This window comes from Chrysochloris asiatica, unplaced genomic scaffold (assembly GCF_000296735.1).
Source record: "Chrysochloris asiatica unplaced genomic scaffold, ChrAsi1.0 scaffold00032, whole genome shotgun sequence".
Taxonomy (NCBI): Eukaryota; Metazoa; Chordata; class Mammalia; order Afrosoricida; family Chrysochloridae; genus Chrysochloris; species Chrysochloris asiatica.
In genome coordinates this window covers 1560092-1575585 of record NW_006408550.1, presented here as the reverse complement: position 1 = coordinate 1575585, position 15494 = coordinate 1560092, and the positions used below count along the sequence as shown (strand labels likewise).

The following is a 15494-nucleotide window of genomic DNA, read 5'->3' as shown; positions in this document are numbered from 1 at the left end:
CATTATATATATTTTACCACAACTTAAAAAGAAATGTATCCACACTCTAGCATGGCAGGCTCCAATGTAGAAGATCGGGAATTGATACCATAATAAAGCTGATAGTAATCATTATATTAAGATCATTTATTTCAGCCTTTCATTAACTTTTAAAGTAAACTTTATTGGCTACTTAACTATGAGCCAAGCGTTGTTCTAAGTACTTTGTTCATTTAATCCTTACTACAGTTCCAAGGAGCTCTGGTAGTGTAGTGGTTACGAATTGGGCTGCGAACCTTAAGGTCAGCAGTTTGAAACTACCAGCTGCACCTCGGGAGAAAGATGAGGCTTTCTACTCCCGTAAAGATTTACACCCTCGGAAACCCTATACAGGGTCGCTATGGGTCGGAACTGACTCGATGGCACATAACAACAACAACAACACAGTGCCATGAGGCAATCTTACTCTTATTAGCTCCATTTAACAGATAAGGAAACTTAACAACGAGAGTGGTACCAAATAAAAGAGAGGTAAACTGAAGCCACAAACAGGCCAAGGCACTCTCTCCCACTTCCTTCACCTTTAACTGCTTTTTTTCCCTGCAGCTTGCAAGTGTCATCCTCAGGGTTCCATGGGGGCCAGCTGCAGCCCACTGGGAGGCCAGTGCCAATGTAGACCTGCTGTGGAGGGGCGCTGCTGTGACAGGTGCTCTGCAGGAAGTTACGGCCTGGACCATCATGGATGTCACTGTACGTAGCAAAGAACAAATGGCGGGAAAACATGCCCGAGGAATGTGAAGGCATGTTCACATGGTCACACAGACCAAGCTCTGTGTGGAGTTTGAAAGAGGAGGGCCTATGGAAATGTGGCTGCGTGGTTCAGACTGTCTATGTAGATAAAATGTAATCGAAAATGTTCTGTTATACTTTAGTCATCCTTTCAATAGGTACCAACAAGTGCAGATACCATGAGTGATGAACAAGACACGGTCTTGTTCCTTCTGGAAATTTAGTCAGTTTAGGATGGATTGTAGTAAGGAGCCCCTGGGTGATGGAAACCACAACATGCTCAACTACTTAAGTGAAAGACTGAAAACTTGAGTCCACCCAAAGTGCTTTAGAAGAAAGACTTGGTGATCTATTTGTGGAAGATGGAGCACTGAAACCCCTCTAGAGCACAGTTCTACTCAGGGGTTGCTGAGTAAAGCCATGAGGCTTTACACCTGGACAAAGCATTTATCTGATCAGTACAATGTGAAAGCACAATGAGGGAAGTTGAATGTTCAAGCCCAGCCTGATTATCTGCAATGCAAGTTCTGTGACTGAAAAGGCTAAAACCAGGATAAGATTGGGAAGCAGAAAAAGAGGATAGCATTGTTACCAAAAGTCAGACCTCCCTTCATGCTGGGGTGGTGCACAGATTGGAGCTTATTTTATCAGCTATCCATTGATAAGGATGGAGTTGGAGCTTCACTCAGAGTTGATAATTTAGGCCTCATGACTGTCGTGTCATCTGGTTCCCTCTGCAGTTACCTCGGGAACCATGAAAGTCTCCAGATGGTTTGATTCTTCTTTCAGGGGTGGTCAGCGAGATGGCACACTTTGCTGGTCATTTCCTGAGTGTGGCTGCCTACCTTACCCTGTGCTTAGGTCCATCATTTGTTTTTTCTTTAAATCTATGTATATATATTATGAAGTATTTGAGTATACAAAGGGTTATACACAAAAGAACAAACATTTCTTTTGTGTACAACCCTGTCAGACAAACAGGCAGTCCATAGGATTCAACAATTTACCAGAAAAGCATCAATCAATTGCTATCTTATCTAGAAAAAAGAAAACTCTGACCATCTTGAGAGGGGTTCTTATATAAATATTTGTTTGGATCTGAAGGTTTGAACCCTACAATAAATGGAAGTTATTCCTGTGATCCTTCTGTATGAACAACTAAAGTGTGTAAGACCCAATTGTTCGCCAGGTGCTGTCCTAGAGGGGTTTATTGATCAGATTAACGAGTTGTTATAGAGCAAACATTTATCTGGTGCTTATTATATGCCACTCATTGATCTAAGCCCTTTCCTTGCTTGCTTTATTCACTTGAAGATGATACAGAAAGTTAAAAACCAGAATCCAGTTGCTGTGGACTTGATTCCACCTCATGGCAACCCTATGTGTGTCAGTGTAGAGTTGTGCTCCACAGCATTTTCAGTGGCTAGTTTTTGGAAGTAGACTACCTAATCTTTCTTTAGAAGTGCTTCTTTGATATTGTTTTTAATAGACTTCAAATCGGTTCCAACTCACAGTGACCCCTTATAGAGTTTCCAAAGAGCAGCTGGTGAGTTTTTACTGCCAACCTGGAGATTTAAACTGACCTTGCAGTCCAGTGCTTATCTTATAGCACCACACCAGGACTCCTCAAATCTCCAAACTTTCCATTATAAGCCTAATACAGCGTTAGTAATTTGTATCATCCAGGGAATGCAAAATTCAGAACTGTAACACTTCCATCCACATGACACTCACTCCACTCCCACCCCTAAGAAGACTTCTCTTTACCTTATCCAGCATGTGACTGCCACCCTCAAGGCTCAAAGAACTCTCTATGTGACCAAATCACTGGACAATGCTCCTGCCACAGAGCGATGGCAGGCCCCCGCTGTGACCAATGCATGGCTGGCTATTTTGGATTTCCCAACTGCCGTCCTTGCCCTTGTAATGGATTTGCTGAGCTTTGTGACCCACAGACAGGGTCATGCTTCAATTGCAGAGACTTTACAACTGGACAAAACTGTGAAAGGTATGGAATCGACATGAAAGTGATTTTTTTCTTCTTCTTCTATTCTGATCCCTTAACATTCTCTGGAAGACTATGGAGTGGAGACTCAACAGTATTTAAGTGTGAAATGATTGTTACAGGGTGGGGGAAGGTAGAATATCATTCCACCATCCTTCAAAATCATTTTATGAGCCAGACAATATTTGATTAAATCAATAACACTTTGCTTTTTATGTTCCTGAAATGTCATATATAAATCAAGTACTATAATATTGAGTTCAATGACTATATCTGGGGGATTTCGCTGTAAAACAGAATATGCTTTTATAGGACATATGATCATCTCCTAAAATACTGAGTTTTATAAGTCATACCACCCTACAACATAACAAGTATGCATTGGCTAGTTAATATGTGAGCTTATCTTGGGAACATTTTAGAAAAGGGAAATTGTCTTGACAGGTGCATCGATGGTTACCATGGAAACCCTTCTTCAGGACAACCCTGTCATCCTTGCCTGTGTCCAGATGCTCCCTCAAGCAATCAGTATTTTGCGCAGTCCTGTTATCAGAATCCTTGGAGCCCAGATGTAATCTGTAACTGTCTTCCTGGTTATACAGGTATACAGCATACTGCATCTTGATTTTTTCTTTGATCCCACCCTGCTATCAAAGAAATGCTGATGTGTTCATACTGCATATGTCTTGGACAAATGAGTGAATAGCAAGAAGATACAACTTGATAAATTCCTACATTACTAGACAAAGAATTGAATGATTCAAAAACCAATGACTAGGTTAAAAACTCATTCCACTGAGCTGTAATTATGTCTCAATAATGTTCTGGCAAACCAAGTAACCAAATAAGATCTAATTAATCTATTATTATTTTAATTATGCATTATCTTATTAACCTAGTACTTGTGCATCCGTTTCATTAGTATTAATGTGGTTCAGTCAAGCTCACCAGCTGTGCCTTCGAAACCCTAGACAAGGTCACTATGGATTGGAACCAACTCAAAAGACACTTAACAACAACAATACAATAGAAACAATTTTAAAGTAAAAAATTTAATCAGTAAGTGAAATGGTTTTTTTGTGACATAGAACCAAACAATCAGTTTGACTGATATTGTAAAGGTTTCATTGATTTTTTTGAGATGCCTTGAACCAGTGTTTTAGGCCTACTTCTGACCCTGTGTGTTTGGTATTTTGGCCTTGGGTTGCAGAAATGGTCACCTTCTGAGCATGGAACCAGTAGGTTGGAAATTCAAAGTCACTCAGATGTGACCCACAACTGGGCTCCTCTAGGCAATTGTTTCCACACGGTCCTAATCATGAAAATCCTACGTAGTGCAGTTCTACTCTGAACTTATGGGATTGCTGTGAGTTGACTTGATAACAACTGCTTTTTGGTGTTGGTCTGTTATAAATCTTAATTCAGAATTGGTGTCTGCCACTCAATCAAAAATCTTGTTTTGAAGAGTTTCAACCAAAATGTGACTGTATAGTGCAAACAAGAACATCTTATGAGGTCTATTTGATTGAATCATCCTTTGAAAAAATGACATTGTTTTCTTCAGCAGCAATTACCATCATGATAAGAAATTACATGGCTTTTCGTTTTCTTATTTGTTGCTACTAAGGCTCTGCGTATCTCAATTTAATTCTATCTTTCTCCATATACGGTTTGGCTTGGTTGGTTACTTTTTAGGAACTGAGTCTATATTTGTGGTGACGAGCATTGTGGATTTATGACAAGAATTTAGGATTAACTAAAATATAGTGAGTGCCACTGTCTGAGTACCTAAACACTGCATTGCCTACAGGTTGAAAAGACAAAGGGAACTGAACATGAGGAGTGGTTTCTCAACCCAGTCCTTGATAAAAACACCCTAAGATGTTCTTACATCAAGTAAGCAGCATTCCGCTCAGCATGCAGGTTACTGCCATTTAGTTTTCTTCTGCAAGGCTGCTTCATGATGTTCACTTCAGCATGCTTCTCTTCTAGGACCAGGCGAGGGTTGGCAAGCAGCAGGGAGAACAGGTATTGAGACTAGCTTTGGGCCAGAGTACACTGGAGTGAATCTGGTTATATAAGGACCCAGAAATTGTATAACCAAGCTCCATAGTTTTTGGAGAAAGACTGGAATCCATTCTTCATCAAGGCCTTTTTAGCTCTGAAGAATCTTTTTATTCTCTGAAGGAGTAATAAATAGAAATGAATGTTTTGTTTTAATTTAGAAGAATTTTCCTTATTCATCCCAAATGTGTGCTTTCTTGTCATGCCTAGAGGAGCCCAATTATTCTCTATTTATAACCACATCCCCACCCCTACAGCCCAGTCCACCCTCCACAACACATTTCCTCTCATCCCATACCTTTCTAAACCCCTTCCTCTTATAGGTCTTCAGTGTGGAGAATGCTCTGCAGGCTTCTATGGAAATCCGAGAATTTCAGGAGCAGCTTGCCGGCCATGTGCCTGCAATAACAACATCGATGTAACCGACCCAGAGGCCTGCAATCGGGCCACAGGGGAGTGCCTGAGATGTCTGCACAACACTCAAGGCCCCAGCTGCGAACTCTGCAAACCAGGTCACTTCGGATCAGCCCTCAATCAGACCTGCAAGAGTAAGTCTACAAGGCTCCCAGTAGGAAGTGTAATTGAGCAGCAGATTGAAGGGCTGGTATCAGTTCCCCAGGCTCACTTCAGTTCATCCAGTCCCAGCAAGCAAATATAGCATCCATTGGGCAATAAGGGCCACTGCATAGAACTGTGTAGCAGAAACGCTGGGTGAAATGCGACACCCCTAGGCATTTTCTGATGCAGCCTCAATGCACTCACTGGCTTTGTTAGTTTGCTTTTTGTGTTTTTACCTTTAACACTTGTCCTGGTGGGTTTGGAACATTGTTTCTCTGAGAATGGACCAGGGTACACCTGTGTCAGAGTCACCTGGGCACCGGTAATGGGGGGTATTTACATGCAGATTCCTGACAGTGCTTCTGACTCCTGTATCTGAAATCTCTTGAGACATGGGCCCAGGGATATGCATTGTAACAAGCTAATCAAATGACTTTAATGTAAAATGCAAGAATCATTGGTTTAGAAGACAAGGATCTCAGTCGCTGGTACAGAAAGGGAATAAACTGCATGTTTTTTTAGAGACCTCTTAAGTACTTCAATTCATACAAGTCAATTTAGTACATCATGTTTTCCAGAACATTTAAATAAGTGGAGCCTTGGTGTATGGACAAAGAGTGAGCAGTGGGGTGATCCTACCTTCTAGCCCTTGGAACTTATAGGCTGAACAATATGAAATCAAAAACATTTGAATGGGTTCAACCAACCCACTTAGATTCATCAATCCTGTACTAGTATATTATATCGGGAATCTCTGGTTAACTGCTCACTAACCAACCAAAAGGGTGGCGATTTGAATCTACTTACAAGTGCCTCAAAAGACAGATCTGCCGATCTGTTTCTGATCAGTCACAGCCTTGAAAACCCTATTGAACATGGTTCTATTCTGCACTTGTGGGAACACCATAAATCAGAACCAACTGAACGGCAGGTAGAGAAATTATATGGGCAATTCTAAAAAGTTGTTTGTATGGTTTGTTAAATGCTGGTATTATTTTTTATTTTTGCCTCTGACAACTGCTTTATGACCCCAGGCTGCTCCTGCAACCCTTCTGGTGTGAATCCCACTGAATGTCCCTCTGGTCAGGGGCCCTGTGTCTGTGACCCCACCACTGGCTCATGCTCATGTCTACCGAATGTTGCTGGTCGGGCCTGTGACCGCTGCGCTGATGGATATTGGAATCTGGTCCCTGGCAGAGGATGTCAGTTATGCAACTGTGACCCCCATACTTCTCAAAGTAGCCACTGTGACCAGGCAAGTTACTTAAAACTTACTAGGGTGCTCAGTCTAAGAATTGATGGTGAGATGTAATTCAAACTATGTAAAGAACAATGTCTTTACCGCTGTTAACTAGTGTTTTAGACAGGGTCTGCCTTACCCAGGGATACAGCTGGCATGTATTAAGGAGTCAAACACAGCAGAAAAAAGAGAATGAGGGTCTCAGTGTTAAACTTTGCCTGCCTCCATTTTCTCTAGGTCCCTCTGTGACTGGGGAAATCAGAATTCATATACAGAAAAGCACAGATGAACTTCACTTTCATTATTTATACACATAACCACAGGAAGACCATGAACTTGATTGCTAATTAGAACTACTAATCAGATGAAAATAAACCGGTGTCTTCAGAACCCCTATTCCATTTTCAATTACCTGTTGCTTTCCCCAAGGTTAAGTTACACTATGAGACCAGCACCCATGGTTCTAAAGAAGGAAACTGATGGCAAATCCACATTGTTTAATATACACCTAGTGCAAATTGACTGCACATGTGATTCTCTGGCAAAAGACGACGTGCACAGAACTTATACAAAGAATATTACATTTTTTTCATGGAAAAGGCTATTTGTTAATGCCATTGTATTTGTTCGTTTGGGGCTTAATGAATATATTCTTTGAAAGTCTTTTCATGTTAGTAGAGACTCAGGGGACAAAGATAATATAAAAAAACATGACAAGACATTTTAGGGAGAGTAAAATTTACAGTATAGGGGTTAGGTCTAATTAGGATTTAAGAAGTCAGAGTTATTCCAAGTCATGAGCAGTACTCAATTCTTATTTCTGCTCCATGTTCAACTTCTTATTCAGAGTTCAAATCTTAGCTAAACTTCTGAAGGCCATTCTTATACCTCTTTTAATCCTTCCTCTCTTCCCCTCCCCTGTTACACATGCCCATCATCCATTTTTTAAAAATAATAAACTCTTTTATTTTAAAATAGATTCTGATGTACAGGAAAGTTAATGAAAATAACACCAAGTTCCCATGTGCCACATACATAGTCCCCACTATTAAGTGTGGTGTATTTGATACTTTTCATGAACCAGTAGTGATACTATATTACTAACTATACTCCATAGTCCATTCAGATTTCCTTAGCTTTGTGCCTAATGTCCTTTTTCTGGTCCAGGGTCCCATTCAAGATCCCACATTACATCTCATTGCCATACCTCCTTGGGCTCCTCTAGGCTGTGACAGTCTCTCAGACTTCCTTTGGTTTGATGGCTTTCACAATTTTGAGGAGTAATAGTCAAAAAGTCCTGGTGTGGCACTGTAGACTAGGTACCAGACCCCAAGGTTGTTTGAATTGCAAGGTCAGCAGTTCAAACTCAATAGCCACTCCTCAGGGCTGCTCTCAGTTGGAACCGACTTGAAAGCACTTAACAACAACAACAACAGTCAAAGATTTATAAAATACCCCTCAACTGGGACTAGTCTGGTGCTTTTCTCATGGCTAAACCGGTATAAAGGAGCTCTGGTAGCGTAGTGGTTACAAATCGGGCTGTGAACCTCAAGGTCAGCAGTTCGAAACTACCAGCCATTCCGTGGGAGAAAGATGAGGCTTTCTGCTCCCGTAAAGATGTACAGCCTCAGAAACCCTGTTCAGGGTCACTATGGGTCGGAACCTACTCCACGACACATAACCAACCACCAAACTGGTATAATGTGTCTTTGGGAGTAAGACTATAGCAGTAAAGTGTCGTTTTCATGATATCATATCAAGGGTACATACTGTCATCGTGGCATCACTGTTGATGCTGATGTTGATCACATGGCTGAAGTAGCATTTGACAGGTTTCTCCACTGTGCAGGTGCTCTTCTCTCCCCCTCTTTGCATACTGTGCTATTTGGAAGATCATCCCTATGTGTAAACCACACTCAAGTAGTGAAGATTTAAGCTCTACCTCCTTGAAGGTAGAATATCTTACATAATTTATTTGAAATTCTCCTGGATGGGAGGTTTTTCTCTTTTCCCCCTTGTTATTTATTTAGTCAATCTTTTATTTTATCAGTGTGAAATGTAAATTCATTATATGCTTTGGGTTATAAAGGATCCCTGGTAGTGCAGTGTGTTAAGCATTGGACTGCTAATCATAAAGTTGATGGTTCAAACACATCAGCAATTCAATGGGAGAGAAATGAGACTGTCTAATCACTTAGATTTACAAGCTCAGAAACCCTAAGGAGCAGATCTACTCTGTCCTATGATGTTGCTATGAGTTGGAATCAACTTAATGGCATTAGGTTTGGTTTTAGTGGGTTCTGGGAGTTATAATCCAGTTATAGTCCAGCAAACTTTACTTTGTTGCTCAAATTATTCCCAGTCTTGGCCAATTGTTGTTAAGTGGCGTCGAATTTGTCTTGACTCATAGCTACCCTGTAGGGTTTCTAAGGAATGGCTGGTGGGTTTGGACTGCTGACCTTGTAGTTAATAGTCCAGTGCTTATCCTACAGTGCTAAACTACTACTCCAGCTTTGGCAAGGGAGTGCTTTAACTTGGCTCCTTGACATATTCCCATTATTGTGGGCATTTTTGTTTTTGTCTTTAGACCCTTTTTTTCTTACTTTCTGGCACTACAAAATACCCCCAACAGGTCTTGTATATGTCCTGACCCAGTCCTAGAATCAACCATATCTTCAAGGGACTATGATACCGCTGACTGAAGAATGGCATTAGAAACCAAGTTCTTGGTGACCATGAATTTTTTATATGCTCCCTCCCCCTCACCTCACCTACAGCCGGCAACCATGGAACAACATGCCAGATCTGAATGTGGCTGCTCGTCTTTCTAATTTACAAGGGATTCCTAATGTTTATGATGGCCATATCTGGCATGCTTCTTAGAACTTTTGGAAAGCATGATTCTAGCAAGCAATCAATGAAGATCCTAGTTCAGTCATGGAGGACTGAAAATCAGATTGTTGTTATTATTAAGTGTCATCCAATTGGTTCTGACTCATAGTGACCCTGTATAGGGTTTCCGAGGAGTGGCTGGTGAGCTTGAACAGCTGACCTTGAGGTTCAAACCAACTTTGCAGTCTAGCGCATTAACCCACAGCACCACATCAGGACTCCAAAAATTTGGTAGCAGTGGTTTAATGAAAGTAGCCACTTTGGGTTGCCTGGCCCAGAGTGGACTCCTTGGTCGGGAAACACTTTCGTTGGACACTGAACTTCCCAGTAATTGAAACAACCACTGACAAATGCCTTTGTGTCAGCCAGGAGATGGGCTCTAGTGCATTTCCACAGAGACATGCAAACATGCTGTCTGATACTTTCATCAACAGTTTAGATGGAGTTAGAAAAACAGGCTTATCAGATTTACAGATACTGCAAAGTTGTAAGCTAATATAATAAAGAAAGAATAAGATTCAAAATATCCCAAAAGGCTGATAATGTAGACTGGAAGCAAGAAGATGAAATGTTAACAGGGGAAAAGTAAAGTTTTGCAATTGGGGTTTAGAAATTCATTGCATAAGCGCAGGGTGGGAGTAATGACTTGGCACTGCCTCATGTGAAAACATCAGGATTTTGGCTGTGCACAGGCTTTCCATGAGCCAGTATTATGGCAGGGCTGCCAACGGGGTGATGGCAGTTCAGGCTGAAGTAGGGTCAGTGCCCTGCTCATGTTCAAGGGAGTCATTGTCCACCGTCTGTTCTACTGGCCGGATGCTCCAGTGTTGTCATTTCTGAATGCCATATTGATAGCACTGACAATATATTGACAAACTAGTGTGTGTCCAAAGAAGACAGCCAGGAACCATGGTCAGAACTATGATGAAGGTTTGAAGGAATTAGGGGTGGTTGGTCTGTAGGTGAGGAACAAAGACGAATTGAGATGGCTGTCTCCAACTGGGATAAGGACTGTGAGGACAAAGATAGGGGCTGTGTGTTTTGTGCAACTCTGTAAGGCAGGACTGGGCAATGAGAACAAGTTCCAAACAGTAAAGTTCTGTATCAGTATAAGAAAGAATTGCCCAATAGTCAGGGGCAGACGGCTCTCCATAACTCCCTAGATGTGAGCAAAAGGCGGTCTAACGGGAGCTCCCAAGATGGTTTGAAGCTTGGTAGATCCAAGCAGTTGCTATCTAAGTTACTTATTCATGTGAAGCATAATTTATGAAGTCGTTTAGGCAAGTTTGATCCTGTATAATTTAGAATTAAAATATTTACTTCAAATTTTCCTTCTGGTTTACAGAAAAGCTGGTCATGAAACCCAGTTGGGAGAGTGAAGGGAAAGTTCAGGTCTTTCCCTGAATTGTAGTTTAATAACTCACATTAAATAACGAAGCCTCAAGGACACAGACTCAAAAATGCCATTTTGTCAAACAACGTAAACCCACTGAACTAGTCAGTTGGTAAAAACTACATCCTACATTCCATATTTGGATAAATTAATTGTAAAATTAATTGCCGAATGTGAGACCAGGCCTCTGGCCTTTCTCCCTTATGGGAGAACTCCCATAACTGTAGAGGAAAAGAATGTGGCCCGTTTCCCATTATGTGTTTTGTTTTCATTTATATCTGTGTATTTTTCCCAATTTGGGGCCACCTGTCCTTGAACAGCTGGAAGCAGGCGGTATATTCATGAGCCCTAAGCCAAAACACACTAACTCATGAGCCGTGGTGTTGTTGGGGGTGGTTGCTGGCCGTGGGAATCATTTCTCCTCTGCTTTTGCACAGCTGTATGTTCTAAATCACTGGAGGGGAAAATGTTTCCTATTAAAATGTATTGTTTTTTTAGATCATAAAGCCTGTCCATTCCTCACCCATGACTGTTCTTATGTTCTTACAGTTTACAGGCCAGTGTCCGTGTAAATTAGGCTATGGTGGGAAACAGTGTAATGAGTGCAAAGAAAATCATTATGGCAGCCCACCAGGACCATGCATCCGTAAGTACTGGTCATTGGAAAACTGCCCGAGTACAGCCAGCATGGCTTTGCCAAGGGTATGCTTCAAGCCAATTTAATTTTAAATATTTTTATTCAAGACTTCGTTTGAAAATTTGGTCTATGTTTTGACAATAGTACATGTGCAGTTCTGTAAAAGAGATTATTTTGGCCTTTGTTAAAATTTGTAGCTGATATTAAAATTTTTAGATAACATTAAAATTTCTCAAAGCCATCACAATGGAGCGGACTTCTGAGGTCATGACTTGTTGGCAATTTTCTGCAATTTGAAAGCAAATTGAGAAAAAGGACTATTTGGGATTAAGATACAGACTGGTCGTTGGATTATAGGAAGCCAGTAGAGGGGATATTTCCTCACAGTGGCTCTCATGTGTTCATTTATTCCTTTAACAAAGCTTCATAAAGTACCTACTGGGTGCTCTAGGTAAATAAGTAAGGCAAGGCCTTGTCCTCATGGAATTTGAGTTACGGTGTCTTCATTCCACATACTAGCATTGGTTTATAAGAGTGAGAGCAGTGCCGGCCCATAGAATTTTCTGTGATGATGGGAATGTCTCACATCTGCATTGTCCAGTGTGGCAGCTATTCGCCTGTGTGGCTACTGAGCACTTGAAATGTGGCAGTAGAACTGAGGAAATAATTTTTCTATTTGATTTTTATTAGTTTAACTTGAAATAGTCACAAGTGGCTACCATGACTACTATACTGAACAGCTCTAATTTAGAGTCTGTGTTGGTTCCAGGAGTTAGGATTTTTTAATGGACATTTAAAACAACTTCCAAAGAAGTCAACCCAAAAAGTGATGGTCTTTGACTACCATCCATTCTTGTCTAATTATCTCTGTGGCTAGAAACATCACCATCGTTTTTTGTGTCATTCAGATACATATTCTCAATGATTTCTCCCTGAGTCAGTTCTCTATTATAAATATCAGGGAAGAAATTTGGTTCTCAGAAAAATGTATCTTAGAGAACCACTTCCCCTGTGTCCAGTGAACATTTTAATAAGACTATTTCACAAAAATTGCAAATGGTCAACTCATGCCACGGACCCCACAAAAGCTCCCAGGGAAGAGAGGCTAATGAGGGGTAACCTGACCTCCATCTGGTGGGATGACATAATACCATCCCCACGGGGTTTCTGTGAGGCTTCTAGACCAAAACTGAATGTGCCAGACAGATGGTACCTGGCTGGGGAACCTAGTGCACTGATCCATTTTTATCTGTAATTGACATCACTTTTTACTCAAGCTGTCAAATGCATTTTTAAGCCATTTGTTCCCTACAATCAGTCCAAGGAACTAGGCCAATGATTCACTAACCTTCTAGAAATTGCTATAATGTCAAATACTCATCCTTCATTCTCAGGCTTAGTCAGAAATCTAGTTGATTAAAAGTTGTGTGGCATCAGTTATTATTATTATTAAGACAAAATGAATTTGAATGTTACCTCGTGATTTGAGAATAGACTGTTTCTCCTTAAAATAAGGAAGACAGCATAAGCCAACACACCCAGGATGGATTTTACTAAGAAAACTGTGGTCATGGGAATTCTTAGAGTCTGTGATATGCCTAAGTCACTCCACAAGGCTGTAGCAGCAGCTACTAGTATACGATCCATCCTTAGATCCATGTTTCTCACTGGGATAGGTGAAGAGCCCACAAGTGCACACTCACACACACAATGACAATAATACATATATTTTCCATAAACAAGCCATGGATTGATTCATTCATAGAATGAATGGCCTTTGTACAGATCCCTACAAGTATGCTAGTTTAAATTGTTGACTCCTTTCCAAGTTAGAAGACTCCTTACGTGATGATGGGCAAGGAAGAGCAGCAGAAAATGTCAATTCACAAATCAAAACGAGTAGACTCATAGTTCAGAAGATGTACTAAGTAAAATAGGAGTCTTGGTATGGCATTGCAGGATAATACACTGGACTGCAAGCTTGGTCTGTACCACAGGGTCTGCGGTTCGAACCCACCAGCTGCTCCTCAGAAACCCCAGACAGGGTCAGCTATGAGTTGGAACTAAACAACTTGATGATATAATTAAGACAGTACTTTGTTGTGGGATGCGGAGCAACCCTCTCCCTAGTTGTGATAATCAAAAATGTCTCCAGGTATGCCCAAATGTCCCCAGGGCTTGGAAATTACACCCAGTTGAGAACCACTGATTTAGAGGACCATAGAAATTATAGCACGGAGGTTATGTGGCACATCAAAACCCACCAGCTCCAAACATACTAGGAGTGTGGATGTTCATTTAGAAGAGATTGCCATTTGTGAGAGAAGATTTCTAATTAGCTAAATTGTTATGAGTATGAGAAAACTGGAGAAAAGAAAAGGTCAATGTGAAAGTTCTCCACAGTATTCAATGAAAATGTCCTCATAATTTTCTACCCATTTAATCTGCACTTGAGCTCAAAATGTTTTTCTGTCCATGGAAAAAAAGAAATTAGACACCAGCACTCAAGTTCACTGGTGTGATGTTATAGGGTCAGCAATATACTTCTAACAACAAGGTCAACAGTTCAAACCCACCAACTGCTCCTTGGAAACCCTATACAGGGTCATTATGAGTCAGAACTAACTCGACAGCACTTAACAACAACCCAAGTTCACTAATAACTCTGAAAAATAGTTTTTTTAAAAAATTGATAAATAAATAAAATAGTCACCCTACAAGTGTGAGTTGGAGGGGTTCTTAGACAAGAGGAGATGATTTTGTTCCTGAGTTAGTCAGAAACAAAATAACCACGTGACATTCTCTGTCCCTCCTCTCTTCCTATACAGCATGTGACTGCAACAGGGAAGGTACCCAGATGCCCTCCTGTGACCGGGACACGGGGATGTGCCGCTGCCGGCAGGGCATTGGTGGCCAACGATGTGATCGCTGTGTCCGGGGTCATGGCCAGGAATTCCCTGCTTGTCTTCGCTGTCATTTGTGCTTTGATCAATGGGACCACACCATCTCTTCCCTCTCCAAATCTGTGCAAGGGTTAATGAGGCTGACTGTTAACATAGAAGATAAAAGAGGGATCCTGCCAATGTGTGAGGACAACATCAAAGGTCTCAGAGAGAACACGTCGGAAATACAAAGGATTTTGAAACATTCTGTTTTCTCATCTGGGGAATTCTTAAGAGTCAAGGATTATCAGGACTCTGTTTGGTAAGATTTATACTCACATAGCAGGTAGGTGGTTTACTTTCATGCCTGCTAAGCTTTAACATCCTGTCTTCAATTTAGAAATGAGCCTACATTGTCAAGAGGGGATTGTCCGTTACTCAGCTAAGAACCAGGCTGATTATCTTGCTTACCTGTCCCTTTCTTACCTAGTTAGGATTGCATGTGATTTTTCCAGGTGCCACCACTTACAACACTGCGCCATGGTGTAGCCTGTAGGATAAACACTAGACTGCAAGGTTGGACTGAACCTCAAGGTCGGTGATTCAAACGCACCAGCCACTCCTATACAAGGTCACTATGAGTTGTAACAGACTCAACAGTGCTTAACAAGAGCAACACTATTTATAACAAAACGGAAAAATGCTGTGGAGTTGGTTCCAACTCATAGCGACCCTGCTTAGGGTTTCCGAGGCTGTAAATCTTTATGGGAGCAGAAAGTCTCAGCTTTCTCCCACAGAACAGCTGGTAGTTTCTAACGGCTGACCTTGAGGTTAGCAGCCCGACTTGTAACCACTACACTACCAGAGCTCCATTAATAACAAAAAGGGAATCATTAAAATGTTGATGAAGGAACCCAAGCCCAGTATAACTGAACAATATGAAATTAGAAGTACAAGTATGGTAGTTTTTAATACAGATGGTTTTCAACCATGAATTTAAATAACTTACTAAATCTTCCCAAATTCTTCCACTGTTTAGGAGAAACAATGGAAAA

At 41.1% G+C, this 15494-nt stretch overlaps 1 protein-coding gene across 1 annotated transcript in view; it reads left to right on the top strand.

Annotated features, from left to right (window-relative positions):
* The window catches only part of LAMB4 (laminin, beta 4), a 108922-nt gene that overhangs the window by 61226 nt on the left and 32202 nt on the right, over positions 1–15494 (top strand). Inside the window, exons 18-24 of the mRNA XM_006859276.1 lie at positions 586–729; positions 2545–2776; positions 3218–3375; positions 5161–5385; positions 6430–6650; positions 11470–11566; positions 14386–14761. Of these exons, the coding sequence (XP_006859338.1) occupies positions 586–729; positions 2545–2776; positions 3218–3375; positions 5161–5385; positions 6430–6650; positions 11470–11566; positions 14386–14761 (1453 nt within the window). The remainder of the gene's footprint in view (positions 1–585; positions 730–2544; positions 2777–3217; positions 3376–5160; positions 5386–6429; positions 6651–11469; positions 11567–14385; positions 14762–15494) is intronic.